The following is a 24,413-nucleotide window of genomic DNA, read 5'->3' as shown; positions in this document are numbered from 1 at the left end:
TTCCTAACAAGAGTTTCACTAGCAACGTTAGTACAACTTCCACCGTCAATGATCAAAGAACAAACTTTATCTTTAACTAAACATCTAGAGTGAAAGAGATTCTCCCTTTCAAACTATTCTATTAATTTCAAATGATTTCACAATATATAATTTTTTTTTTTTAAATTTGAAATGCTTCCCCGCGATATCGCGAGGATCTGAGTCCTAATTAAAATAAAAAACTATTCTCATAAATACAACTTCAGTTTTGAAATTCCCTATATAATAAAACGGAAGTACACAACTTTTTTTGTGGACTATATAATATGAATTATAAAATTAATTATTTGATATTTGATATGTTATATGTTAATGGGTTGTAACCACTTATTAAATTAAATCTCGATTTAAGATTCTCTTAAAAAGGTTATCGAATGAATATCATCAAATCTCCCAACAATATCTAATTAACCATAAATAGGTAATAAAATCTCTTTGACAAACAAAAAAAGGTAACAAAATCTCAAAATCTAAGCAGGGGTGAAGAAGGAGGATGTTATGAAATTTGAAAAAATTCTCATAAAAGCGGATTGGAAAATCATTGAGAAATTTTCAGTAGGTGCTAAAGCACAAGTTGATTTTAATCACTAGATTTTAACCGTGTACGAGGACAGGTACGGTTATAGACAACCACATATTGTCCAAAAAACATTTTTAAACATTCACATAAATTATATTTTATATAAAAAGTGCAATAGAAATAAAATGAATTTCAATCCGTGCTATAGCATGAGTCATAATCTAGTTAAAAAAATGAGAATGACTAATATGGGTTTCTCATTTTATTCTTTATTTAATCGTTTTGGAGGTTGTGTAATTGCTAACTCTCATACTCACGGTCATGTAAACTCTATTTACTTATATCCACTTAAAGGAAAACATGCATATAACATATATGATATTTTAAGTTATTTTTTACAACTTATCTATTGTATGATTATAAAATATTTTATATAAATTAAAATATGATTTTAAATGATCTAATACATTACATTATTTATAAATTCGCCTCTGGCCTTCGTTATCGTCGGCATGGCCGCACGACACAACGAGATTTGTACGACTTGGCCGTTGCTCCTTGTATTTTTGTTCTCCTCTTCTCCTTGTTTTTCCTCTCCTTTCTGGATGCCTATGAAGAACGACCATAATTAAGGTTCCTTACTTTCGTTTCTATATATGTAAGTGACCGAGGAAATCATAAGTCTTATCTAATTATCCTGGATCAACCCGATCTGTAACTTCTATTTTCTTTTCCATCTCATGGTCTTCCCATTTTCATTTTTCCATTTCTCAGCTGCCTTCTTCATTTCTTCTTGCAGCCTAATATATATGATACTATCTTTGTTTATGTACACATGGCTCATATATCATCTGGTATATTAGGTGCAAGCCTGCAAATATAGTATATACTAAATCTAGTAATTTAAATGAGAACTTTTCACCGCCATCTACATCTCCATGACTCCATTATCCAAGTTCTATCAGAGTGTACATCAGATTTTAGCATTATCACTACTTTTATACGTATTATTAGACCAAAAATAAATAAATTTATAAACTATTATCCAGGGAAGGAAAATAAAAACATTATAAACTTAATTAGAGCACTTGGAAAATATTTCGTAAATTTGGATTCCATGCTAGTTTTCTTGTTAAAAGGCATTCAATTAATTCCTTGCTATTTAGAACCTCCTAACTTTGGGGTGTCAAAACAGATCACTTTACGCTAATTTAGGAGAAACATTGTATCAAACATTAGCTTGCACTTTTTAATTAGCGAAGCAAATTCTCCTTATTCTAACTAGATGCAAGTTTTTTTTAATGAAACAAAATCACACAACTGTTAGTTTGAACCTTTTTACTAAATAGGAAGTTCCATTAATTCCAGATGGATTTTTTTACAGATACTTGTCAAAGACCAGAAAAAAAACAAAAAAAAAACTACACAAATGCATGATCCTTTGAAAACCCAAATTCAAAGACTCAAACAACAAAATTACACAAAAAGACATTTCTATCACAAATTCCTACGGTTTGGCTAATTTCTTGGCCTAGCTATTTTGATGGACACGACTATCTACAGTGGCGATTGCCGACTATCCGTCTTCAACATCTCTTCTCAAGGATTATGGGAGAACCTAAAATCGCCCGATGTGATTTTCGGGTACTCGCTGCCTCTCCTGGAGATGCAAATACTACTTATATTCTTCTTCATTGTCATGTCTCACATGTTCCTTAGATGCATCGGCGTTTCCCAGATCGCTTCATATATGATTGTAAGCAGCGTTTCCATATGTTAACTTGGCATGCACGTACAAAATGTTTCAGGGACATAGACAACAATGCATGCAATTGAGAAAGTTTTCTGAAAAAAAAAATCATATATATAAATTTATGTGCAGGCTGGAATTATTCTAGGGCCTCAGCTTTTGGATGTTTTAGAGAAATCTTCAGGGAAACTATCCGTGGATCCTGCGTTGGATGGAACCGCGATGTTAAGATGCATCTCGGTGTTTGGAAGCCTAATGTTCACGTTTTTGATGACTGTTCGAACCAGCCGGCGAGTAGCGTTCCACAGCGGGAAATTACCTGTTGTGATCGGGATCGTGTCCTTCTTTGCTCCTCTGTTTGGTCTCGGTTTCAAAAACGTCTTCTCTAACAGCATTGACCCTCACTACATGCCTCTGGATAAAGCCCTAGGTGAACGCACCGCAATAGTCATAACCCAATCTGCGATACTTTTGCCTTCCACAACATTTATCTTGCTAGAGCTCAATATCCTCAACTCTGAGCTTGGTCGCCTCGCATTGTCCGCTACTGTCATTAATGACATCTTAGGGATCTTTTCCATGACCCTCGCCTCTATTCAAGCAACCTACGTGCATGTTTCACATGTAACAGCTTACCGTGACGGTGTCGCGGTGTTCATCTTTCTTCTCATCGTGTTTCTTGTTTTTAAGCCGATTGTGCAGTGGGTCATTGACCGCACACCAGAAGACAAGCCTGTGAAGAATGTATACGTTCATGCCGTGATTCTGACAGCATTTGCATCTGCTGCTTATTTTGCGTTCTTCAACATGAAATACATCTTGGGACCATTAATGATTGGCCTCATCATACCGGAAGGTCCACCGTTAGGATCGGCCTTGGAGGCTAAGTACGAAAAGCTTACGATGAACATATTCTTACCAATCTCAATCACAGTCAGCACGATGAGATGTGACGGAATAAGGATCTTAACCGAGTTCAATGACATCTTCGTCAACATCTTCCTAACAGTTTTAACACTTGTCCTAAAACTGGTCGCATGTCTTGCACCTTGCTTGTACTACAAGCTACCTCTCAATGAATCTATCGCTGTTTCTCTCATCTTAAGCTACAAAAGTTTCACTGATTTCATTCTCTACGAAGCTGTATTGGATGACACGGTAACCTCCTGACCGCAAACGTGTCTATCATAGTTAGTATTGATTTTTTACGTAGATCTAAACATATTTTATGGTTTGTTTTTTGCAGTATATATCGCAGGCCACATACGCGTTCTTGATCATTTATTCGTTACTAAATGCTGGGATTGTCCCTCTGGTCTTAAGGAGCATGTACGATCCTAAACGAAAGTACGTTAATTACCAGAAAAGGGACATATTGCATCTAGAACCAAACTCACATCTTCGAATCTTAACTTGTTTGCACAAACCAGAAAACGTCTCTGAGATCATTGCATTGCTCCAATTGTTATCTTCCCCAAACCTAGATTTCCCCATCGCGGTCACAGTTCTTCACCTCGTAAAGCTCGTTGGTCAGATCAACCCTATCATAGTATCACACAACAAGAAGTTGAAACGACTTAACAACAACTCGTACATCCATACCGCAAACCTTGCTTTCAGAAAGTTCATGCTAGAAAGCTTAGAGTTCGTAACCGTGACAACGTTCACCGCCTTCTCTCATGAGAACTTGATGCATGAAGATATTTGCACACTCGCACTTGACCAGCAAACATCGATGATTGTCCTACCGTCGGGGAGGAAATGGTCCATCGATGGAATATTTCAGTCTGACGATAATTCCATAAGAAATTTAAACCAGCAATTGCTAGACAGTGCGCCTTGTTCTATAGGCATACTAGTGGACCGCGGGCAGTTCTCACGAAAAAGTATTGTAACAAGCAAAAAATTGTACAACATTGATGTTGGTGTGGTCTTCATTGGAGGCAAAGACGATCGAGAGGCACTATCACTCGTAAAAAAGATGAAACATAACCTTAGGGTCCGTGTAACCGTGACCCGACTCGTATTCAACAATGAAGTAGAGCCAAACTGGGATAACGTTCTGGATAATGAAGGTTTAAAGGATGTAAAGGTTCGAGAAGAAAACAATGATATTGTTTATATAGAAAGGGTTGTGACCAGTGGTGCAGAGGTAGTCACCGTTGTCCGATCGCTTGCTGAAGAGTACGATCTTATGGTTGTTGGGAGAGATCATGATATGACATCAAAAGAATTGTCAGGACTAATGGAGTGGGTCGAACTTCCTGAGTTAGGTGTCATTGGGGATTTGCTGGCAGCTAGAGATCTCAACTCTAATGTCTCGGTTTTAGTAATTCAGCAACAACAACAACAAGTGTGACCACATGTTTTGATCGCAAGACTATCCATTTCCTTAGGACAGGAGTTTAGAGAAGATTTATGTAAAATAGTCATTTATTTGTTTGCTTATAATATACATTTATAGAAATATTCGGCGAAATTAGAAAAGAGAAAAAAAATCACAAAATTTGTTTATTCGGTTTTTCCCACTTATCTCGATTATGTTTAGGGATTAAATCCACTAGAATAAAAAAGAAATACAAATACAACATATTCGCAAATGAGTAAACCTTGCAAGAAACATTATTATTCTATTTTTTCATATATTATACAAACAGTTTAATAGGATGCACTAATCATGACTTGAGGTCAAAATAAAATAACTATAAATAAAATAACTATAAATAAAATAATAATATATTTAACCTTACAAAACTCCTCCAATATCAACTTTACTAATATCCATATGTTACTTGCATAAGATGACGGCTGCACGAACAAGAACACCACAATGATCAATCCTAAAAATAGTCAAAACTACGTCTTAACAAGTGATGCTTGGGGATTCTAAAAGAAAAATATTGTATCAAACGTAAATTCTTCATATTCGTAAATTCACGTTTCTCAACTAACAAATGATAAGACTTTTTATTTTCTTTTCTAAATTTAAGATTCCATTAGTTCCAGGAAGACTTTGTTGTCAACATATGTGTAGCTTTTACAGCTTGTATTATGTTTTCAAACAAATTCAAACAGTTTTCCACTAACTAACTCTTGCAAACAAGTCGAATACTTATCAAAGACCTAAAGAAAACAAAAAGAAATGCATTACTCGTCTCCTTTGAAAACAAAAAAAATCACACGTTCTTTATAGTTTTTTTTTTCTTAATTATTTTTCAGAATTGATACACAAATATATGAATACAACGACCTATTTCCACGGTTGCATACCCGTAGTGTTCAACATCTCGTCTTATGGATTTTGGGAAAACCTAAACTCGCCAGATGTGATCTTCGGATATTCATTGCCTCTCATGGAGCTTCAGATATTAATCATCTTCGTATTTATCGTCACGATTCACATATTTCTTAGATGCGTTGGCATTTCCCCGGTTCCTTCTTATATGCTGGTAAGTACCTTTATACATGTTAACGTGACGTTCAAGCAAAAACAAAAATTAATGTAACTTGACTAGCACGTATAAAGTTTTAAGCGACATTTGACAAATCTTGCATCTTAATAAATGTATATTATCTTCAGGCTGGTCTGATTCTAGGGCCTCAATTGATCGATCTTAGGGAAAGATCATCAGGAAAGTTATCGTGGGATCCAGAACTAGATGGAAACGCGTCACTAAGAGGTCTCTCAGTGTGTGGAAACATTATGCTTGCGTTTTTGATGACAGTCAAAATCAGCCGTAGATTGGCATTCCACAACGGATGGCTACCCATCGTGGTTGGGATCTTGACCTTCATTGTTCCTTTCTTCGGTGGCTTGTGTGTGCGGAATCTCTACACGGGCAATATAAACCCTTACTACTTACCGCATAATAAAGTCCTTGCCGAGCGCACTGTTATCATCTCAATCCAATCCTCGATTCTCTTGCCCACAGTCACCTATTTCCTGTCGGAACTAAAGATCCTCAACTCCCAACTCGGTCGCCTTGTGTTGTCTGCATCCCTGATTAATGACATATTCGGGTGTTTTGTCAGCATACTAGCCTATCTCAGGGGAACATACAAGAATATCTCCCCAATGACAGCCTACCGTGACCTTATAGTCTTTTTTAATTTTTAGGCCGATTGTAGAATGGATAGTAAAACGCACACCAGAAGGCAAACCTGTGGCAGATGTGTATGTACATGGTGCGGTTTTGAGCGTAATTGCTTCCGCCGTCTACTCCTCATTCTTCAATATGAAATACCTTTTGGGACCATTCTTTATGGGCATCATCATACCAGAAGGTCCACCTATAGGATCCGCCTTGGAAGCAAAGTATGAGGCTCTTACAATGAACATTCTTATACCAATCTCAATCGCATTCAGTACAATGAGATGCGACGTGATGAAGATCATCTACGAGTACGATGACATCATGTACAACATCTTCTTAATTGCTTTTACTGGTGTTTTGAAAATGGCGGCTGGGATGGTACCTTGCTTGTACTGCAAGGTACCACTCAAGGAGGCCATAGCCGCTTCCCTCCTCTTATGCACCAAGAGTTTCTCTGAAATCTTTCTCTATGAATCAACACTCGACGATTCGGTAATTTTTCCCACCCAATATTCAAAATTCATTTCTCCAAGATCTTCACATATTTATTTGGTTTGTATTTGCAGTATATATCGCAGGCTACATATACGTTCTTGATCATTTGTGCGCTTATAAACTCCGGAGTTATCCCCACAGCCTTGGCTGGACTGTACGATCCGAAGAAGAAGTACATTGGTTACCAAAAGAGGAACATCATGAATCTCAAACCAAACTCAGATCTACGGATTTTGACTTGTGTACACAAACCTGAGAACATCTCCGCTGCCATTTCATCTCTCCAGTTATTTCCCTCCACCATCATGGTCACAGTTCTCCACCTCGTGAAGCTTATTGGGAAAATTGTCCCGGTTTTAATCTCTTACAACGAGAAAACGAAACGGCTAGTGAATAACTCCTACATCCATACCGCAAACCTTGCCTTTAGCAAGTTGGAGTCGGTGACCATGACCATGTTCACTGCCTACACTCACGAGAACCTGATGCACGATGAAATTTGCATGCTCGCGTTGGAACATGCCACATCGATGATTATTATCCCGTCGGGGAGGAAATGGGCTATATATGGGACATTTGAGTCAGAGGACGAAGCCATAAGACGTCTAAACAAGTCGTTACTCCAAAATGCACCTTGTTCTATTGGAATACTCGTGGACCGTGGACAGTTCTCGTGTAGAGGCACGAAAAGGTACCACATCAATGTTGGTGTGCTCTTCATTGGAGGCAAAGATGACCGTGAGGCTCTCTCACTAGTGAAGAAGATGAAGCATAACCCTAGAATCAAAGTCACAGTGATCCAAGTTATCTCAAACCGAGAAACGGAGGCGACTGATTGGGAATACATTCTTGATCACGAAGTCTTAGAGGATCTTAGAAATACAGAGGCCAGTAATTGTATTTCATATACAGAGAGGTTTGTGACCGGTGGTCCTGATGTAGCCACCACCGTCCGGTTGGTCTCTGAAGCTTATGATCTCATGGTGCTTGGGAGAGATCACGGCATGGCACAACCGGACTTTGATGGACTCAAAGAGTGGACTGAACTCCCGGAGTTAGGTGTCATTGGAGATTTGCTAGCGGCTAGAGATCTTGACTCTAGGGTTTCTGTTTTGGTAGTTCAACAACAACAACAGACATAAAAAGTATTCGTCTGGTTATTGTATAATATATCTATTAGAACAATGTTCACACATTTCATTCTTTCCGAAATATTTTTCTAACCATGTATATCTTGACGTGGTTAACCTATGCAACCTTTTTGCTTTACACGTTTAGATTTTGTTATTCTGAATGTAACTAGTTTTAACTTTATAGGTTTGTTTTATATGTGTGTAGCTTCTTCATAGAAAAAGAAAGGGAAAAACAACTATTATTTTTTTCATAAAACTAAGTGCAGTATAATTTTTTTATTATTATTATTACTTTGGCACGTAATGATTTTTTTTTCATTCACGAGTAACTTACAGAGATGTTTTACTACGCATATGTCATATGTGCTGTTACAAAACAAATGGAGAACAAATCTTACCATTTCTTATTTCAGAAACGGTATAAAAATCAGGCATAAAGCAACTGTACTAATGTACTATAAACACATAAACCAAGTAGCTGAAATACTTATATCCAAAAAAATAAAAAATAAAAAAAATAAAAAATAAATACTTATATCCTGAAATGCTATTAATACCTGTTTAATTTCATGTAGTGCATATTCTGCCAGTTGGCTAAATTCCCAAAAAAAAAAGTTAATTTATTACCATTTTTCTCATCATAATTAGCTTGGATGAAGATTTTCAAAATAATTCACAGATTAAAAAAAAATTGAAATATATACAACATCCAAAAACATTGCAATGATCTCAAGAAAACTCTTCAATTCTAAAAAATGTCTAACAGTAACATGAGGAATGTAATGACAATTGGAAATGACGAACTATGTATATGTGTCTTGCAGTTTCCACAAGTCCTAATGAAGTCCTTGTTGCCATTTCCAGCTGATCGATCGATATGTTTCTGTCCCCAAAGAAACACCTGGTCAGCGTCTGATTTCATAAAACCCCTAAATCATCTGTTGTTGCTGCTGTATCACCAACACAGAAGCTTGGCAATTAAGATCTTGTGAAGTCAAGAGATCTCCAATGATGCCAAGCTCCTCGAACTCACTCCATTCCTCAAGCCCTTCCGTGAAAACACTCTTCCTTCCTTTTTCTCTTCCAACGATGAACAGTTCATACTCATTTGCAATTGATTTCAACAACTCCGATGTCTGAGACGCGTCATTCACTACTTCCTCGGAGAAGGCAATGTGGCCACCGGCTACAACGCTGCTCTTCGCATCTCTGAGTAGTTCTAAATCGAGAATTCGGTCCCAATCGGCTATTTGTTTGGATTTCTGTTCGGAAGTGACGAGGGAAACCAGTGTGACGTTGATTCTTGAATCACGAGCCATTCTCCTAGCGAGTGTTAAAGCTTCTCTATCGTCTTTACCTCCAAGGAAGAGCATACATACTTGGTAAGATGAGAAGTTTATAGCTGTCTCTTTGATTGTTCTTCGGCCAATATTGCTTCGGTAAGCAAAGATTCCGACAGAGCAAGGAGACATGTCGAGGACACTCTTGTTCAGTTTCCTGATCATCTTGCTGTCTGAAACAATGGCTGATCCATCAGCGGACCAAGTCTGGTGAAAAGGAAGGATGATAAGAGACGTTGTGTTGTTTAGAGCCAGCATACAAATGTCTCCATGCATCATCTTCGGTATTGATAAAGCCGTGTACGTGCTAACGAAAACAGAACCGAAATAATCTTTATGGAACTGTTCGAATGAGACAACTACGTTTTCAGAATTGTAAAACGTGTTCTCGCTTTTACGTGTTTGCAACCTGTGAGAGATGAGGACTGGACTAGCTTGTCCCACCAGCTCCATCAAGTGAAGGACGTAAGTAGCTACAGGGCTTTCTCTTGAGGGACAAGTAGCTTCAAGGAGATTGATCATAGGACGTATATCATCTGTTCTATAGATACACGATAGAATCCTAAGCTCGGAGTTTGGTTTCATGTGAAGCATGTTCCGCTTCTCGTATCCTGCGTACATCCTCGAAGGATCGTAAATGCGTCTCAATATCGGAGGTATGATTGCAGAGTTCACCAATATGTAAAGAGACAAAACCGTAAAGGTCACTGGCCGAATTGTCTGTAATGAATATGAAAATGAAGGTTACACAGGTCGAATAAAAACTCTGAAGCTCAGTTTCAAAGTGAATCAATGGATAGAGATACTTACCCCTCTTTGATACCCGTAACCGTAACCGCCAAACTCGAAAATGCCTTTAAATGACATAATAAGAGACAAAGCAATACAGTCATTTATTGGCATACCGTATAAAAAGGCAGGGATAGTCGTGAGAGCAAATTTGACAACAAACGATATAGACACAATGATGGAGATACTCTTGAGATCTATCCAAGACTTTAAGATGGAAGTATCGATCTCTTCGGCTGAGGTAGCTACAAAGAATGGAAGTAATGTGCCGAAAACCACAGACTCAAACTTCTGAACGACTGCAGAACCCAAAGGTGGACCGTGGGGAACAGCTAAACCTAATATGAAAGGTCCTATGAATATATTTTGTTTGCACCAGTCAGCAAGAATGGCTGATCCAAAGACAAGCATGATGATTGCGTATATATAGAATTTTTTAACGGGACGACCAGAAGGCGTTCTCTTGACGATGAAGAACATTAATGGCCTGAAAATGTATATGGCAAACAAGACGAAGAACATCACTGTGCCTGCACGCTTCATAGGACGGTTTCCAACGATAACATCACCAATAAAAACTGATCCAAGACGAGTTCTCTCGTCGTTGAGTTCCTTTAAAAAGACTAGAACCGAGGAGAGAATCGAAGTGCTGAAGTCACTGATCACTGCGGAAGACATAGCGAGACGGCCAAGCTCTGAATTCTGGAGCTTAAGCTCGAAAAGAAGGTTTCCAATGACAGGAAACGACGAAAGGCATTGGATCAAATAGATCAAGATGATTTCAAAGGGATCCATAATTGGTTCTCCTTTTTTCGTCCCTAAATCTTTTAGGATGAAGAAGAAGATAAAGGCACAAACCATTATCGAGAGTAATACAGAAGAAAGACCGATCGCTATGGCTTTTCTCCCTGTGCTGCGGATCAGACCTAAGTCCATTTTGACTCCCATCAAGAACCAAAACATCATGTAGGAACATGCACCAACTAGACCAAACAGAGTCTCTTTGTAGTCTTCAGACGAGAAGAAGTTCCTAGCTGGTGTGTTCTCCTTCAGAAATGTCTTGCTTAGGAGAATCCCAGTCTGCAAAAAACACACATGCACGCATATAGACTTTGGTCAAGTTTTGAATCATTCAAATATCAAACATATGCAATGCAAACTAAGAAGAAGGGAGATTTGAACATTCAAGAATTGATTCAAGTCCTTACAATCATATGGGAGGTGAAACGAGTCATGCCGAGAGGTTTGAGGAAGAAATGGAAGAACTGCCAGAGAACGGTGACAATGAGGAAAATAATCTCAACATGTGGAAACATGTAATTCCAGAACTCAATGTTGGCGATAGGATCAGGTAGCTTCTGGGAAGGCCACAGCCCGTTCGAGCTCGGGTTAATGGGCACGACACCGCAGATCATGTTTGCATCTCTCCAAGTATCTCTCAGGTAAAGGTTCCTATCATCTCCAAACTCCATTGTACAAAAACTTGTTAACAAGAACAATGATGATAGAAACAAGACGATTATGATTATAAAATTCGAATGAAGAGCTATATATGTTTTAAAGAAGAAGGTTAGATAACAGAAATAAAGAGAAGCAGTGAAAAAAAAAAACATCTGGATTTTGTCATTTTAAAAAAACAACTCTCTAAAAATAGTCAATCTTGTGGGAACAAGAGACGGCTACATAGTTTTACAGGTTTCTGGTTATGTGTTAGTTTTATTAACAGTTTTGTTAGTGTTAATTTAATCATTCTCATCACTTTTAACAGACAAATGAATACAACGTAACTTCAAGGAAATAAAAATAACTAGAAGAAAATATTATGTTCTTTTAATATTCAGAATTCAAAATTAACATTAGAAAATAGCAAAAATACAAATGCAGCAAAAGATCTACAAGAAAAAACTTCACAAACTGGCCACTCTCTTTTCCCATTCTCTATGTTCCTGCAACCTCAAAACACCAAACACAGTGCAATGGTCCATCAGCATCGGCGTTTTGCTGCTAAACCTTTAAAACGAAAAATTCCATTCATTGGCTAAATATTACCAACCAACATTTAAATGCTGCTGTTGAGGGTTCCGAATATGGGTTTAACTAACTTATTTCCAGGCGATTGAAGACAAAACTTATGTCTATTTATGAAAAAACATAGCCACATGATCATGGAGAATCGAGAAATACCTTGGCATGTAGTAGGAGTCTTGAATTGTTGAAGGTTTAGTTGGCGAAAACGTTGATCTTAACTTGAGCAGTGACATCTGGGTGAAGTTTGAGTTCAGCAATGTATTCTCCGGTTTCACGGATTTCTGGGAGAGAGACAAGGCGTTTGTCTATGTCCCTGCAAAAATCAGCCACAGGGAAGCAGAGGAAACCACATTAGGTTCTTTGTAGAACAGTGAAAACCATACAACGAAACCGCAAAAAAGCTTGCAAGTTTTTATGTGTAACTGTTCAAATTTTATGTGTTATGTTACCTTTGAAGCTGCGATTTGATGATGTCAACGACGTCTTGTGCTGTGACACTGCAGAAAATTTTTACAAGTTAAGTAGAGAGTAGACATGATTCCCAAGACCATTAAAAATCTGTGGATTTGCTGGAACATGACTTACGATCCAAATATTAGTTTGCCTTTACCGCCTTTGCGTTTAACCTTGAAAGCCCCAACGCTTTTGAATATCATGGCCAGTTGTTGCGCCTCTTCTTTCACCTGCAAAGAGGTTCCACGCAAAGAGAAAAGCAACAAACAAAATTCTCAGGTGAAACTCAACATAAGAGAGTTTTTTGGTGATCACTCAAACACCCAAACTTTGAGTGAACAAAATGAAACAATGAATGTATTCATCTCAGATTTACCCTTTGCTTTTCTGCCTCTATCCGTTCATCTTCCATCTTCAATTCCCTGGAAACAGAAACAACACAAATATCAGAGAATGATGCATCTCACAGCAATGTAGCAAGTAAGAGCTTCTGCTATGTGAATGGAAGTTCCATAGTTGAGGGTGACTTAAGCAGCTTACTTGAGCAGAAATGGAGTCATAAGCTGAGCCTTTCCAGTGGGCAAGAGGAAGTTTCTGAAAAATCCAGCTTTCACGTCCAGTAATTGCCCTTGCTTACCCAAGTCTGTCACATCCTCTTTCAAGATTACCTAAAAGAAACAAAACAAGATTACCATTTTTGTGTTTCATTCACTATCTTGGAGCTAAACTTGTATGATAAAGTTATCTACTTGGAAATTCAAATCACCATTTCCCTGCATTCCAATTTTATTTCAGATTTCATATGAACAGAAACAATGCAAATGCGCCATGAGAAGCTGAAACGGATACAAGAACAAAGACTATGTTTTTGCACTAAACCCATAAATTAAGCTTCTTTAACTTTTGCTTTTCATCTCAATCAAAATTCTCAACTTCTCAGAAACCACAGACTCAAATCAAAAAGTAACTGAAACCCAAATCGAATTCTGGGATGAAACACTTGAAAGGTAATGACTTTATTATACCTTTCGAAGTTTCTTGGCTTTCTTCTGGGAAACAACTTCGAAATTGAACCTTCGCTCTGGTACTTTTAGGGTTTCATTTCCACCACCATTGAAGCTGTGACCCCAACAAGGTGAGGAGCTCCATGAGAGGGACAACGCTGTCGAAGAAGCCATTGCGAAAGCTGAGTTCAGTTCCGAGCAGAGATAAGAGCGTTGAAGTGTTATCTTCTTATCGGCGTAACAAGGTGAAGTGACGAATGTTTTCTTATGTTTCCAATTTGACCCCCTAATTATTCTTCTTTTTTGTTTCTTTCGTTGAAGTTTCTTATGGTTAAATTTTGTACCCAACATTGCCTAAAGAACTTATTACAAGTTACAACAGTTTCCATTGATGCATACATGCAGGCTAGTTATAGTATGATAAAAGTGTAGATGTAAACTTGTAGAAGTTTTCTCTGGTATTTGATTTACAATGTTTGTATGATGATTGTACAAATATACTAATATACAACACATTTATTCGATTTCAGAGTGGACATAATCTCTAAACACAAAGTTCTTCTCTTGTTCATGTAAAGCATACGCCGAAGCAGCTGAAATCAGGGATAAACCAGCCAGAATCAGCCGAATCTGAACATCAGAAGGAACACCAGCAGTGGCGGCCCAGAAAACCGTCGCTCCAACAAGAAACTTCTTGAGGGTTTGGAAAACGTTGTAAGCTCCTTTGCATGAGGAACACACTTGTGTATGCTGGTCAAATCTATCCAGCATCTGTTTGTTCAAGTTACCATATTTTTAGAGATGTGTGATTGTATGTATTGAGATGAAAGGATGTGAGGACGCAATGATTGATGGCTCACCTGACGCTTGGTTAAGACAGTGGAAGGGAGAGGTTGGTTAGCTGTGGTGGAGCCGAACCATTCAGGCTGACTCTTGCCATGCCGTCTGAGCCAGTTTCTAAAGGCTAGAACGAAACGGTCTGCTTGAGTTGGAGTGAATGTGAGCTTTGTGTACTCTTTGTTCACGTCGTAGTCCGATGACTCCATTGATTTAGAGAGGAATACTTTCTCTTGCCCTTGAAGTACGATCATGTCTCCGTCATAGACTAAGTTTGAAGTCCAGTGTTCATACCATCTTGGTACAACCTTAACAAGGAACAGTGTCAGAAACAAAGGTACACAGGGAAAACAAAATAAGAGAAGGAATCAAAATTTGTTTTACCTGCCACCAAGCAGGTCCTGGTACAGAGAACTGGAAGAAGTTACGGGCACTGCAAACGATGGAACGGGTCTTTCCAGGAGCCATTGGTATATTGAATGAGCAAATCCAAATTACCCATTTTTGATTACCGGCGATGGGTAGCTTCGCATCTATCTCAATCCTATAGACAAAACATACACAACAGCAGTAAGTATGAAACTGTTTGTTTACTAGCTATTTATTATGTATTGTGAGGAAACTAAAGACTCACTTGTTCATAGAATAGCATGGAGCAACAAATTTTGCTGTTATCCTTGGATTGTCATCATTTGCACCTTGGAAACCCCAAGGCCCACTTGACTCCACTTTGAACGGCAATGGTTTAGCTCTGTCTCTTCTTCCTGTAACCTGTTTACAACGCGAAAATCATCAGCTGAGGATAAAGTTCCGTAGCCGAAACTAAAATACATTGGGAGCTTTGAGCGGGAAAGACACCTTGTGATGAGCAAAATCGATATGGGAAGGGTCAGATACGTTCTCCATGAGAGTATCATAACCATAGAAAAGATCCCTTTGAATTGTCACCGTTGAAAATTCCGGTTTATCAAAATCATCTGGCAACCTAAAACATTAAAGACCAAAGCATTAAACAAAACGAGTATACTATGAGCTATGTTCATGAAAGCCTCGCTCGTTACCTAAGGGGTTCAATTGAATTGGCTCTTTCCCAGCCATTTTCATCTGGCCACACAAAGAGAAGACCTTGAGACACCATTGCCGGAAACTTAATAGCGCAAGCTCTCGGAGATTTAACAGCACGAGCTTCAGGACCTGAAGTAGCAGCCTGAGGAATCCTAGTGCAAGATCCGCACCCACTAAAAGACCATCCATGATACGAACATTGTAAGTGTCCATTCTCATCCAACCTCCCTTCCTACATAAACCACAATGCATCAACACATTACACATCCACTACATAAACCTTTGATGATCTCTGCCCTCATATATATAAACATATCATGCAAAGGTCCATATACTTATTAAAGCTCAAAACTTGTTTTACCACTTTAAAGAGAGCTTCAAAACAGAGCAAAAGTCTCTACACATAACTGTTGTGATTCTGATCCTAATATTTTATTATAAACTTGTTTTGAAGCTGGCCTAATTGGAATACTTTATTCATCTCCAATACTTTATTCTTATAATCCAAATCACTATACCTAATTAAACTACTTGCTCAAAGAGATAGATAGAGAGAGAGAGATTACAGAGAGAGGAGCGAGCCGGTGAGGGCAGAGGTCATCAAAGGCAGCCCATTTCTGATCATTCCGATCAAACCAGAGGACAAGGTCTCGACCCAAGAGCTGGAACCGGGTTGGCACATTAGGATCCAAATCCTCAACCAAAGAAACTGGATACCAGTGATCTCTCCACTTGAACTCAGACCCTTCTTCTTCCTTCTCTCCGCCGAAATCTTCTTCGACCCGCTGCTCCTCCGCCGGATCCGAAGTGGGTACAGACGGAGGCGCCGCCACGCGTAGAGGGTTGTTGAAAAGTTTCGATCTTGATGGAGAAAACGAGACCTTGAATGAGAGTTTTGCGGAATCGGTGGTGGGAGATAAAAAGGGAATCTTTTTGGATTGGGATTTGGTGATTGTTGTTGCAGAAGTTGAAGAGAGTAAAACCACTGACATTTTTTTTTCTAAATTTTGTTTTTATTTTTAAATAGATTTTGAAGTTATTAACTCTTTTGATAAATCTATTTGAAGCTTCTGAAATCAGCGTGAAGAATGAAGAAGACGAAGAAGAAGAGATTGCGTGCAAGTATGCAATATCCCGTGCCCGTGGCTATCGATACCATCTATCTATATTATTATTATTATTTTCACAGCAACTTTAGCATTCACAGCAACTTTAGCAAAAAGGCTTGAAGTTGAGAATTATTTACATCTCATGCTATTATAATTTAATATTTTCTTTAATAAAATTATAAAACAAAAAAAAAATTCCTAATTTGTTTCCTTATTAAATCTGAAATAAAATTTCCAAATTTCATTCTCCTAAAATCTCTCTACAAATTCTTTACAATAATCGATTTAAAATATAAATTTATGAGGAGCCTATAAATCAGCTACATTTGATTTTCTATCTTCCTAATTAATCACCACATTCAATTCTAAAATACAATAATCTTGTCCCGAATTTCTATATATAAAATCATATTAAAAAAATTAATGACTTATAATCAATCAAAATTAATCTAATAATATAAACTTGGCATATTCTCATATATATATATTATGCGATTTTATAGTTATTAATTTGTTTTTATACGATTTTATATATAGAAATTTGGGACAAAATTATAGTATTTTAGAATTGAATGTGGTGATTAATGAGATTAAGTTGAATATGTCCATCTATAAGTTGAATATATCCACCTATAAATAATGTTGACCCCTATTCTCAAGTTAGTATCACCAGCAACATAAAAAGATGCACCTATTTGTTATGCTCATTTGGCAGCTGCACATATACAACTGTGATGAAATATGTCGAGATGTCATGGAGTGATCACCAAATCTGGAGCAGTTCCTATGCCTCCCATCATCCCATGCCACAGCTGAAAGATAAGATTGTGACCTCTACGTTCTTTTGCTGATGGAAAACAGTCTAAAATAGCTGACTTTTTAAAAGTTTTTATGCTTTATAAATGTCTCTCTCCCTCTTTTTGTTTACTTTTCTCTCGGTTCAATACTTCTTATTTTATTTTTGGTCTATCAATCAAATTCACAGGGTTATATAGCTTCACGGGTTTGGATTAGTATTAATGTAAATTTGAAATATCATTATTTTGGTAGTACACAATTATTCATTAAAAGTATTTATCAATATTAAAATATTAGAAATATTTAATTAACTTGATTAAATTATGATTATGTAAAAGTAAATTATTTCTCTGTATACTACGGGTTAAATCCTAATATTAACTATCAAAATACACTTATACAATTTTAAACACTAAATAAATTAAACAAAAATTAACAAAAAAATGCAACTTATAATTTTCATATTTTAGTTTAAATGTATCTTCCCGCGGTGTACCGCGGGTTAAAATCTAGTTTGTTTTGTAAGGAGAGAAACTGTGAACAAATTGGTTTAACACGTGGATAAATTTTGGCACAATGCAAATGAAAACGGTTGATCATCAAATGGGCACATAGATTTTGATTTTGGCATTTAGACTTTTCTTGCAATGAAAATTATCAAAAATCAAATAGATTTGCTTCTTTTTTTTTAGTACAGTAAAAATCTATACAATTTATTGGTTAAAAATCGGTAAAATTGTTATAAAAAAAAAACATAAACTTTCCAAATGTCATCTAAATCCTAAAGTTTGGTTTGATTTTTAGAAAAATAGCAAAGTTTGGTTCCCTTGGCCATTTTAGCCATGACACGAAGTGACTGTATAAAAAAAATAACGAAAAGTTAACTTTCCGTTAATACGCTAAAACAACGTCGTTAGACCATCATTATAGGGAGAACACTCTTGGTGTTCTAAACCCAAAAAAATTAGAAAAATAATGAATAGTGGCCTAGAACACTTTTTTAAGTTCTTGATGTAGAACTGATCTTGGCTCAGTTCTAATTCTAAGCTGACGTGGCAAGCTGTGAATGGATACAATTTTTTGCAAACAATTTTTTACAAATTAAAAGAGTGTTTAAGAATATTATATTATAAGTTTTTATAATTGTAATATGTTTAAGAATATTATATTAATTTATAAGTATACAATTGCTTTTATATAAGTATGCAATTTAAATGTTAATTTATAATATAATTGTAATATGTTTAAGAATATTATATTAATTTATAAGTATACAATTGCTTTTATATAAGTATGCAATTTAAATATTAATTTATAAATTTTTATAATTGTAATATGTTTAAGAATATTATATTAATTTATAAGTATACATTGCTTTTATATAAGTATGCAATTTAAATATTAATTTATAAGTTTTTATAATTATAATATGTTTAAGAATATTATATTATTAAATCTTATGATCTTAAACATGTTCTCTCGATAACTAACTTCTTAACAAAAGATCTAAACTAATGATCTTACATTATTTTCATAATATTTTTACTCTAAGAACACCCAAAACTGTTCCCCTATAATGATGCCCTTATATAGCATCTAAAAACTACAAAAAAAAAAAATTACAACATTTGGGAATCGAACACTTAGACCTAATGACGTAACCTAAAACCCATTGCCAATTATATTGTTTTTATATTATGAAACTGAGAAACACACATACAATTGTATACTGTTTAATTAAAGATTATTGGGAAAATATCAAAAAAATCTCTAACTTTCAAATTTGGGACGTTTAAATCACCAACTTCCAAAATGTCATTTAAATGCTAAATTTTTTGTTGACTTTAAATTAAATAGAGAATTTTTGTTGACTTTATCATTTTGAGCATGACGTTAAGTCAACTGAGGGAAAATAACAGAATATTAAGTCAACAGTTACAATTTCTGTTAGTTTAGAATGACGTCGTTTTGATTTTTAAAAATATAATACGGGCCAGGGAATCAAACCCTTGACCCTCTAAGTTATAACAGAGTACACAATCATTTACACTAAATGAATTTATTGTTCATATGTCAACATACATTTTTATATTGCTTATAAAAAATGCACAATTCTCACCGAGAAGCATGGTTGTTGTTGAATCGCTACATCCACGACAATGCTGGGTTTCAAAATTTACCGGCGACCGCACAAATATTTATGGGATATATCATATATAGTGAAGGAGAGAAGTCGTCGGGTTGACCCGCTTGAATCATTTCGGATCTCTGGTATATTCTTTTGTTTTTTTTTTTTTGGTAAAAGGTTAAAATTTCATACCAAATTTTCTGTACAAATAAAAGAAAAAGCTAGAAAGGGAAACTAATACTATGAAAGTAAAGAGCTAGAAGTGAATTTGGGGAGTCAGTCGATCCTGGCAGCGAGATAAGGCGGTTCCTTACTGTACGATCCACCATGGCTCGAAGTGTTGTTGTAGGGGTGGAGACATTTGTGAAGACTCTGGCATTGCGTTCTTGCCACAAAAGGTAATAAGTGATTTGCAGGACAAGCTTGAGGAGGATAGACACCTGGCCTTGAGGAGGTTGTCGAGTTTGAGAGATCCAAGAGGAGACTGCTGTTAAATCTGAAGTAGGGGAGGCCCAAATCCGAGAAGCAAAAGCCTCCCAAATCTCCTTAGAATACGCACAACTGAAGAATAGATGTTCATGGCTTTCATCCCTAGACGAACAGAGGACACAGCCCGGAGATATATTCATCCCCCATGCTAGGAGTCTGTCTTTGGTAGGTAACCTGCGCTGAAAAGCCAGCCACATGATAAAAGAATACCTTGGAACCGCTGCTTTAAATCAAACTGTCTTACACCAAGGTGCTTGAGCAGAAGGAGATCGTAATTGCTCCCAAGTTGCCTTGGAAGAGAAAGTGGGGGTGTATGTATTTGCCGACCTTTTCCAGAGATAAACATCGTCCCCATTGTCATCCTTTGGATGAGAGATGGTAGTAAGAGTAGCCATAAAGTCTCGTTGGGAAACTGATCTGGCAGCAGGTAGCCACCAATCTCCATTTCGCACTGCATCAACCACTTTTGCACTCAACTGTTCTCTGAACTGTCATGGTCCATTCCTCCCAATGAACTCGATTAATGGGCCATGATCACACCAATGATCATGCCAGAAGGAAGCCGTACGCCCATTACCAATGTCACATCGCATGAAATCCTTAAGAAAGTGATTTTGTTTTAGTATGTCTCTTACCGCTCTAGGGAGCCTTTGAGAGTCCTCCATTTGCCAGAAGCTTTTCCGGTGGAAAACATTTCCTTTCAACCAAGCAACCCACAGTGAACCCGCCTTTGCAAAAAAGTTCCACAGCAATTTCAACTGAAACACGACCTGGAAGTCCTGCAATCGCCTGATGCCTAACCCTCCTTCCAACTTTGGTTTACAAACATCAGACCACGTCACTCGAGCACCCCGTGCAGACTCAGTCTTATTTTTCCATAGAAAACCAGCACAAAGCGAATCCACCTTCTCGTAGAACTTTTTAGGTAAGGTGAAGACGGAGCTCCCATCCCGTATATTACAGAAGAAATGAGTATGATCTTACCTGAGAAGGATAAGCTTTTAACAGTCCACGCATGCAGCTTCGACGTTATCCTTTCCAAAAAAGGCTGCAGAGTTGCATAGGAGATCCTCGCGGGGTTGAGTGGAAGTCCCAAATAACAAGTGGGGAACGAACCAACCTTAATACCTGACAATGCACTTAAGACATCAACTTGAAGCATAGTGTAACCCCCAAAAAAGATTTCTGACTTAGCAGGATTCATATCGAGACCACTTAGCGCCTTGAAGTGACTCATAACGACAGCAATACCAGTCAGAGAGTGTCGAGCACCATCCGTGAATACCAAAAGGTCATCAGCAAATAGTAGATGTGTTACCAGGGGAGAGGAGCATTGTGGGTGCAGCCTGAATGTACCAGAGGCAGCTGCAGCTTCGAGTAATCTGGATAAGACTTCCATGACCATTATGAAGAGGTAAGGGGAGATGGAGTCCCCTTGACGTAAGCCCTTTGCCGCTGAGAAGAAGCCTGCCAATTCTCCATTAATGGCTATAGAGAACCTTGGTGAGGAGATGCATTCTCGAATGCAAGAGCAGAACAGCGGAGGAAAATCATGTGCTTCAAGTACCTTTAGGACAAAATCCCAGCAAACTGTGTCAAAGGCTTTCCTGATGTCAACCTTCACCATACAACTCTTTGGACAATTTGTATTTTGGTAGTCTCTCACTAGCTCCGATGCGAGGAGTACATTTTCTCCTAGAATTCGACCTTTCAAGAACGCCGCTTGGTTTGGACTGATGCATTCAAGGAGAATAGGCTTCATTCTGTTGGCAATGACTTTAGATATGACCTTATAGATCAAATTGCAGCAGCTAATAGGTCTGAAATCACTCAGCCTGCTAGCCTCATGTATTTTAGGGATAAGAGCAATTATGGTGCAGTTGAGGTCTTTGATAAACCTTCCATTGCGAAAGAATTCTTGGACTGCAGAGATTACCGTGGCTCCTACAATGTCCCATGAGGCTCTAAAAAACTCCACTGGAAAACCATCGGGTCATGGGCTCTTGGTGAATGGCATTGCAAACACCACTGCCTTGATTTCTTCGGGAGAGAAAAACTTCTGTAGGTCATGAGCCTGAACATCCGAACATCTAAACAGTATTATCCCTCTAAGCTCAACCATTGAGACTGGCGAGACTGGTAGCTCAGTGTTCCCCAGAATACTCTTGAAATAATGTGCTGCATAAGCTTTGATGTCGGAAATATCTGAGATCCTTGTTCCATCCTGATCACACAAGAAGTGTATATGGTTTCACGCTGCTCGTTGTGAAACAGATTTATGAAAGAATGCGGTGTTCCTGTCCCCCAGATGTAACCATAGAATTCTGGACTTTTGGCGGTAGAACTTCTCCTCAGTAGAGATCAGCGTTTGCTAAAGTTCTCTAGCTTCATGCTCCTCCCTAGCAGCTTGAACATCCGGGTTTAATAGCAACAATATTTGGAGGTCAGCTACCTTAGCCGTTTGATTCTTGACTCTCAGACTGATATCACTGTAATGGCGTTTGTTCAGGAGCCTAAGAACCATCTTTAACTTGCGTACAGACCTAACAAGCTTGTACTGACAGGTACCCTGTATTTGATGAGGATCCCAAGCTTGAGAGACTGAGTCCTTATACTGCAGGTGCTCAATGACATGCTGAAAGAACTTGAAAGGCTTACGAACAGACCTCCCCATAGCGGGCAGATGGAATAAACATGCAACATGATCTGATTGCAACGGCTCCAGGAACTCCGCATAGGAATCCGGATAAGTATTTGTCCACACCTGATTGATGAAAGCATGGTCAATCTTCTTCGAGGCCGGATTTTCTTCCTGATTGTTCCACCAAGTGAAAGGTAATCCTTTGGCATGAGCCTCAAAGAGCTCAGATTCCTGAATTGCAAGATTAAAGTCCTCAATTCCTGATGAGTCCACGTCCTGAGTAAGATGGTGAGAGTGTTGAGATGTCCAAAGGATTTGATTGAAGTCCCCCACCACTGCCCATGGAAATCGATTGACAGGAGTATTGGCATTAAGCCAAGATAGCTCATCCCATAGAGGTAGACGCGCTTCTAGCAGATTAAATCCATATGCAAAGGAGCTTGTAATATTTAGACTAAGCGGCTGAATATAGAAGCCGCAAGTGATAAGTTGTGAAGAGACATGATACACAACCATAGATACCGAGGGGTCCCAACAGACAACGATTCTAGCTGTATTGTGGTGGTCAAAATTACCAAAAAAAATCCACCCCTGAGGGATTGCTCTAGCAACCCTTCCCACATTAGCCGATATGATATGCGTTTCCATAAATGCTCCAAAAAGTGGCTTATAGAGTGAAATCCATTCCTTCGTAAAGTCCTGACATCTGGTACTATTCAGACCTCTTATATTCAACACAAAAACATCGATATTTATTAATGTGATGTTGTTGTGACCTTGCGGCCACTCTTGTTGTGGTTAACCAGGATAAAAGGTGCTTCAATTTTTGCTTCTGTCGAATGATCAGGTGACGGATCAACATACCTGGCAGAGATATTCTTCTCCATAGTCATTATCCCCTCATCTCCAGGGTCTGACCTGATCCACTCTATCCGCTACAAAAATGTCCGGAGTCGATACCTTGTCTCTCAAAACAGGGGCTGACGCAAGAACTGAGCCTGGTTCCTGCTCTGGGTCTACAACTTTAACAGCTCCTTGAACCGCTTCCTTACTCTGTAAAGCCCCATTCGTAGAGGAATGACCACTCTCTTTAACCTTCCACATAAGATGAGATGGCTTAGTATTCGAAGAAAGCTTGGGCAGACGTTCAAGTAATCTTCCTTGCCGTGAGCGACGATTTAGTGTAGGTCTGCTCTGCGACCTGTTTCTTCTCCGCATTAGCGAGGCGGTGGTCGCTATCAACTTTGGGCATCAAGCTGTGTCATGACCATAAGTTTGGCACTTAGTGCATCGAGGTGGGAGCCATGAATAAGAAACATCCACTTCCACCTCCCGACCATCCGAGAATCCCGAGATTACCTTCGATGGCAGATCTTTAGTGAGGTCAACTCTAACAAGCACCTTAGCCACTTCAAAATTCTCCTTATGTTCTGTTTCAGGCACTAGAGCTATAGGTTTTCCAACTGCCGTGGCTAACCTACTGAGACTTTGCCTGTTAAATAACAGATACGGGACTCCACGGAACTCAACAGCAATGGTCACTGACGTAGTAGGGGAGATTCATGAGAAAATTTGGGAGACCAATGAGATACAAACATAGGGTGCCCCACGATATTCCAGACATTACGGCCAAGCAAGATTGCTCTGGTCCGAGAATTTGTAACTCGAAGAAGGAAAGCCTCGTTCCCTAGCTTGTGAATC

At 38.1% G+C, this 24,413-nt stretch overlaps 5 protein-coding genes and 1 pseudogene across 7 annotated transcripts; 2 read left to right on the top strand and 4 right to left on the bottom strand.

Moving 5' to 3' along the window:
* Positions 1–1,838: 1,838 nt before the first annotated feature.
* On the top strand, positions 1,839–4,823 carry LOC104698853 (cation/H(+) antiporter 10-like). The gene is made up of 3 exons (XM_087455650.1): positions 1,839–2,315; positions 2,442–3,467; positions 3,556–4,823. Exons 1-3 carry the CDS (start codon positions 2,103–2,105, stop codon positions 4,666–4,668), a joined length of 2,352 nt encoding a protein of 783 aa, XP_087311776.1. The 5' UTR covers positions 1,839–2,102; the 3' UTR covers positions 4,669–4,823.
* Positions 4,824–5,545: 722 nt separating this feature from the next.
* Positions 5,546–8,040, top strand: LOC104698852 (cation/H(+) antiporter 12-like; annotated as a pseudogene).
* Positions 8,041–8,630: 590 nt separating this feature from the next.
* Positions 8,631–11,888, bottom strand: LOC104790743 (cation/H(+) antiporter 4). Its single transcript, XM_010516521.2, has 3 exons — positions 11,369–11,888; positions 10,182–11,240; positions 8,631–10,091 (listed from the first exon to the last, which is right to left on the bottom strand). The coding sequence occupies exons 1-3, from the start codon at positions 11,771–11,773 to the stop codon at positions 8,961–8,963; spliced, it is 2,595 nt and encodes an 864-aa protein (XP_010514823.2). The 5' UTR covers positions 11,774–11,888; the 3' UTR covers positions 8,631–8,960.
* Positions 11,889–11,948: 60 nt separating this feature from the next.
* On the bottom strand, positions 11,949–13,928 carry LOC104790742 (large ribosomal subunit protein bL9c). 3 transcript variants are annotated; one of them, XM_087452965.1, is made up of 7 exons: positions 13,667–13,928; positions 13,182–13,309; positions 13,018–13,063; positions 12,774–12,871; positions 12,638–12,685; positions 12,345–12,501; positions 11,949–12,170 (listed from the first exon to the last, which is right to left on the bottom strand). In XM_087452965.1, the coding sequence occupies exons 1-6, from the start codon at positions 13,817–13,819 to the stop codon at positions 12,381–12,383; spliced, it is 594 nt and encodes a 197-aa protein (XP_087309091.1). In that variant the 5' UTR covers positions 13,820–13,928; the 3' UTR covers positions 11,949–12,170; positions 12,345–12,380. The 3 variants fall into 3 exon arrangements, with proteins under 3 accessions (XP_087309091.1, XP_087309092.1, XP_087309093.1); XM_087452966.1 differs by having other exon boundaries at positions 11,949–12,113; XM_087452967.1 differs by having other exon boundaries at positions 11,949–12,106; positions 13,667–13,925.
* Positions 13,929–14,076: 148 nt separating this feature from the next.
* Positions 14,077–16,841, bottom strand: LOC104790741 (pheophorbide a oxygenase, chloroplastic). The gene is made up of 7 exons (XM_010516515.3): positions 16,114–16,841; positions 15,544–15,779; positions 15,341–15,467; positions 15,117–15,253; positions 14,867–15,026; positions 14,506–14,790; positions 14,077–14,416 (listed from the first exon to the last, which is right to left on the bottom strand). The coding sequence occupies exons 1-7, from the start codon at positions 16,537–16,539 to the stop codon at positions 14,162–14,164; spliced, it is 1,626 nt and encodes a 541-aa protein (XP_010514817.2). The 5' UTR covers positions 16,540–16,841; the 3' UTR covers positions 14,077–14,161.
* Positions 16,842–20,219: 3,378 nt separating this feature from the next.
* On the bottom strand, positions 20,220–24,336 carry LOC147942510 (uncharacterized). Its single transcript, XM_087456091.1, has 8 exons — positions 24,305–24,336; positions 24,072–24,204; positions 23,631–23,954; positions 22,524–23,174; positions 22,129–22,295; positions 21,200–22,035; positions 20,707–21,050; positions 20,220–20,522 (listed from the first exon to the last, which is right to left on the bottom strand). The coding sequence occupies exons 1-8, from the start codon at positions 24,334–24,336 to the stop codon at positions 20,220–20,222; spliced, it is 2,790 nt and encodes a 929-aa protein (XP_087312217.1).
* Between the last annotated feature and the right edge of the window lie 77 nt (positions 24,337–24,413).

This window comes from Camelina sativa, chromosome 6 (assembly GCF_030686135.1).
Source record: "Camelina sativa cultivar CO46 ecotype springtype chromosome 6, ASM3068613v1".
Classification (NCBI taxonomy): domain Eukaryota; kingdom Viridiplantae; phylum Streptophyta; class Magnoliopsida; order Brassicales; family Brassicaceae; genus Camelina; species Camelina sativa.
Note: the sequence above shows the minus strand (reverse complement) of the source record. Positions and strands in the feature narration are given on the sequence as shown.

Bases quoted from the DNA above. Each gene is read 5' to 3' on its own strand.
- LOC104698853 (XM_087455650.1), top strand. From the start codon at position 2,103: ATGGACACGACTATCTACAGTGGCGATTGCCGACTATCCGTCTTCAAC. The intron at 2,316-2,441 runs GTAAGCAGCGTT...ATTTATGTGCAG, and splicing joins AGATCGCTTCATATATGATT to GCTGGAATTATTCTAGGGCC. The intron at 3,468-3,555 runs GTAACCTCCTGA...TGTTTTTTGCAG, and splicing joins AAGCTGTATTGGATGACACG to TATATATCGCAGGCCACATA.
- LOC104790743 (XM_010516521.2), bottom strand. From the start codon at position 11,773: ATGTTTTTTTTTTTCACTGCTTCTCTTTATTTCTGTTATCTAACCTTC. The intron at 11,241-11,368 runs GTAAGGACTTGA...TGTTTTTTGCAG, and splicing joins GTTTCACCTCCCATATGATT to ACTGGGATTCTCCTAAGCAA. The intron at 10,092-10,181 runs GTAAGTATCTCT...TATTCATTACAG, and splicing joins GTTACGGGTATCAAAGAGGG to ACAATTCGGCCAGTGACCTT.
- LOC104790742 (XM_087452965.1), bottom strand. From the start codon at position 13,819: ATGGCTTCTTCGACAGCGTTGTCCCTCTCATGGAGCTCCTCACCTTGT. The intron at 13,310-13,666 runs GTATAATAAAGT...TGTTTCTTTTAG, and splicing joins AAGCCAAGAAACTTCGAAAG to GTAATCTTGAAAGAGGATGT. The intron at 12,872-13,017 runs GTAAATCTGAGA...ACCTCTTTGCAG, and splicing joins TAGAGGCAGAAAAGCAAAGG to GTGAAAGAAGAGGCGCAACA.
- LOC104790741 (XM_010516515.3), bottom strand. From the start codon at position 16,539: ATGTCAGTGGTTTTACTCTCTTCAACTTCTGCAACAACAATCACCAAA. The intron at 15,468-15,543 runs GTAACGAGCGAG...TTAATGTTTTAG, and splicing joins AATTCAATTGAACCCCTTAG to GTTGCCAGATGATTTTGATA. The intron at 15,027-15,116 runs GTGAGTCTTTAG...TTTTGTCTATAG, and splicing joins CCATGCTATTCTATGAACAA to GATTGAGATAGATGCGAAGC.
- LOC147942510 (XM_087456091.1), bottom strand. From the start codon at position 24,336: ATGTCTGGAATATCGTGGGGCACCCTATGTTT. The intron at 22,036-22,128 runs GTTTTTCTCTCC...GGAGTTTTTTAG, and splicing joins CAGGCTCATGACCTACAGAA to AGCCTCATGGGACATTGTAG. The intron at 20,523-20,706 runs GTAAGAGACATA...TGGTTGATGCAG, and splicing joins CTCAAAGGCTCCCTAGAGCG to TGCGAAATGGAGATTGGTGG.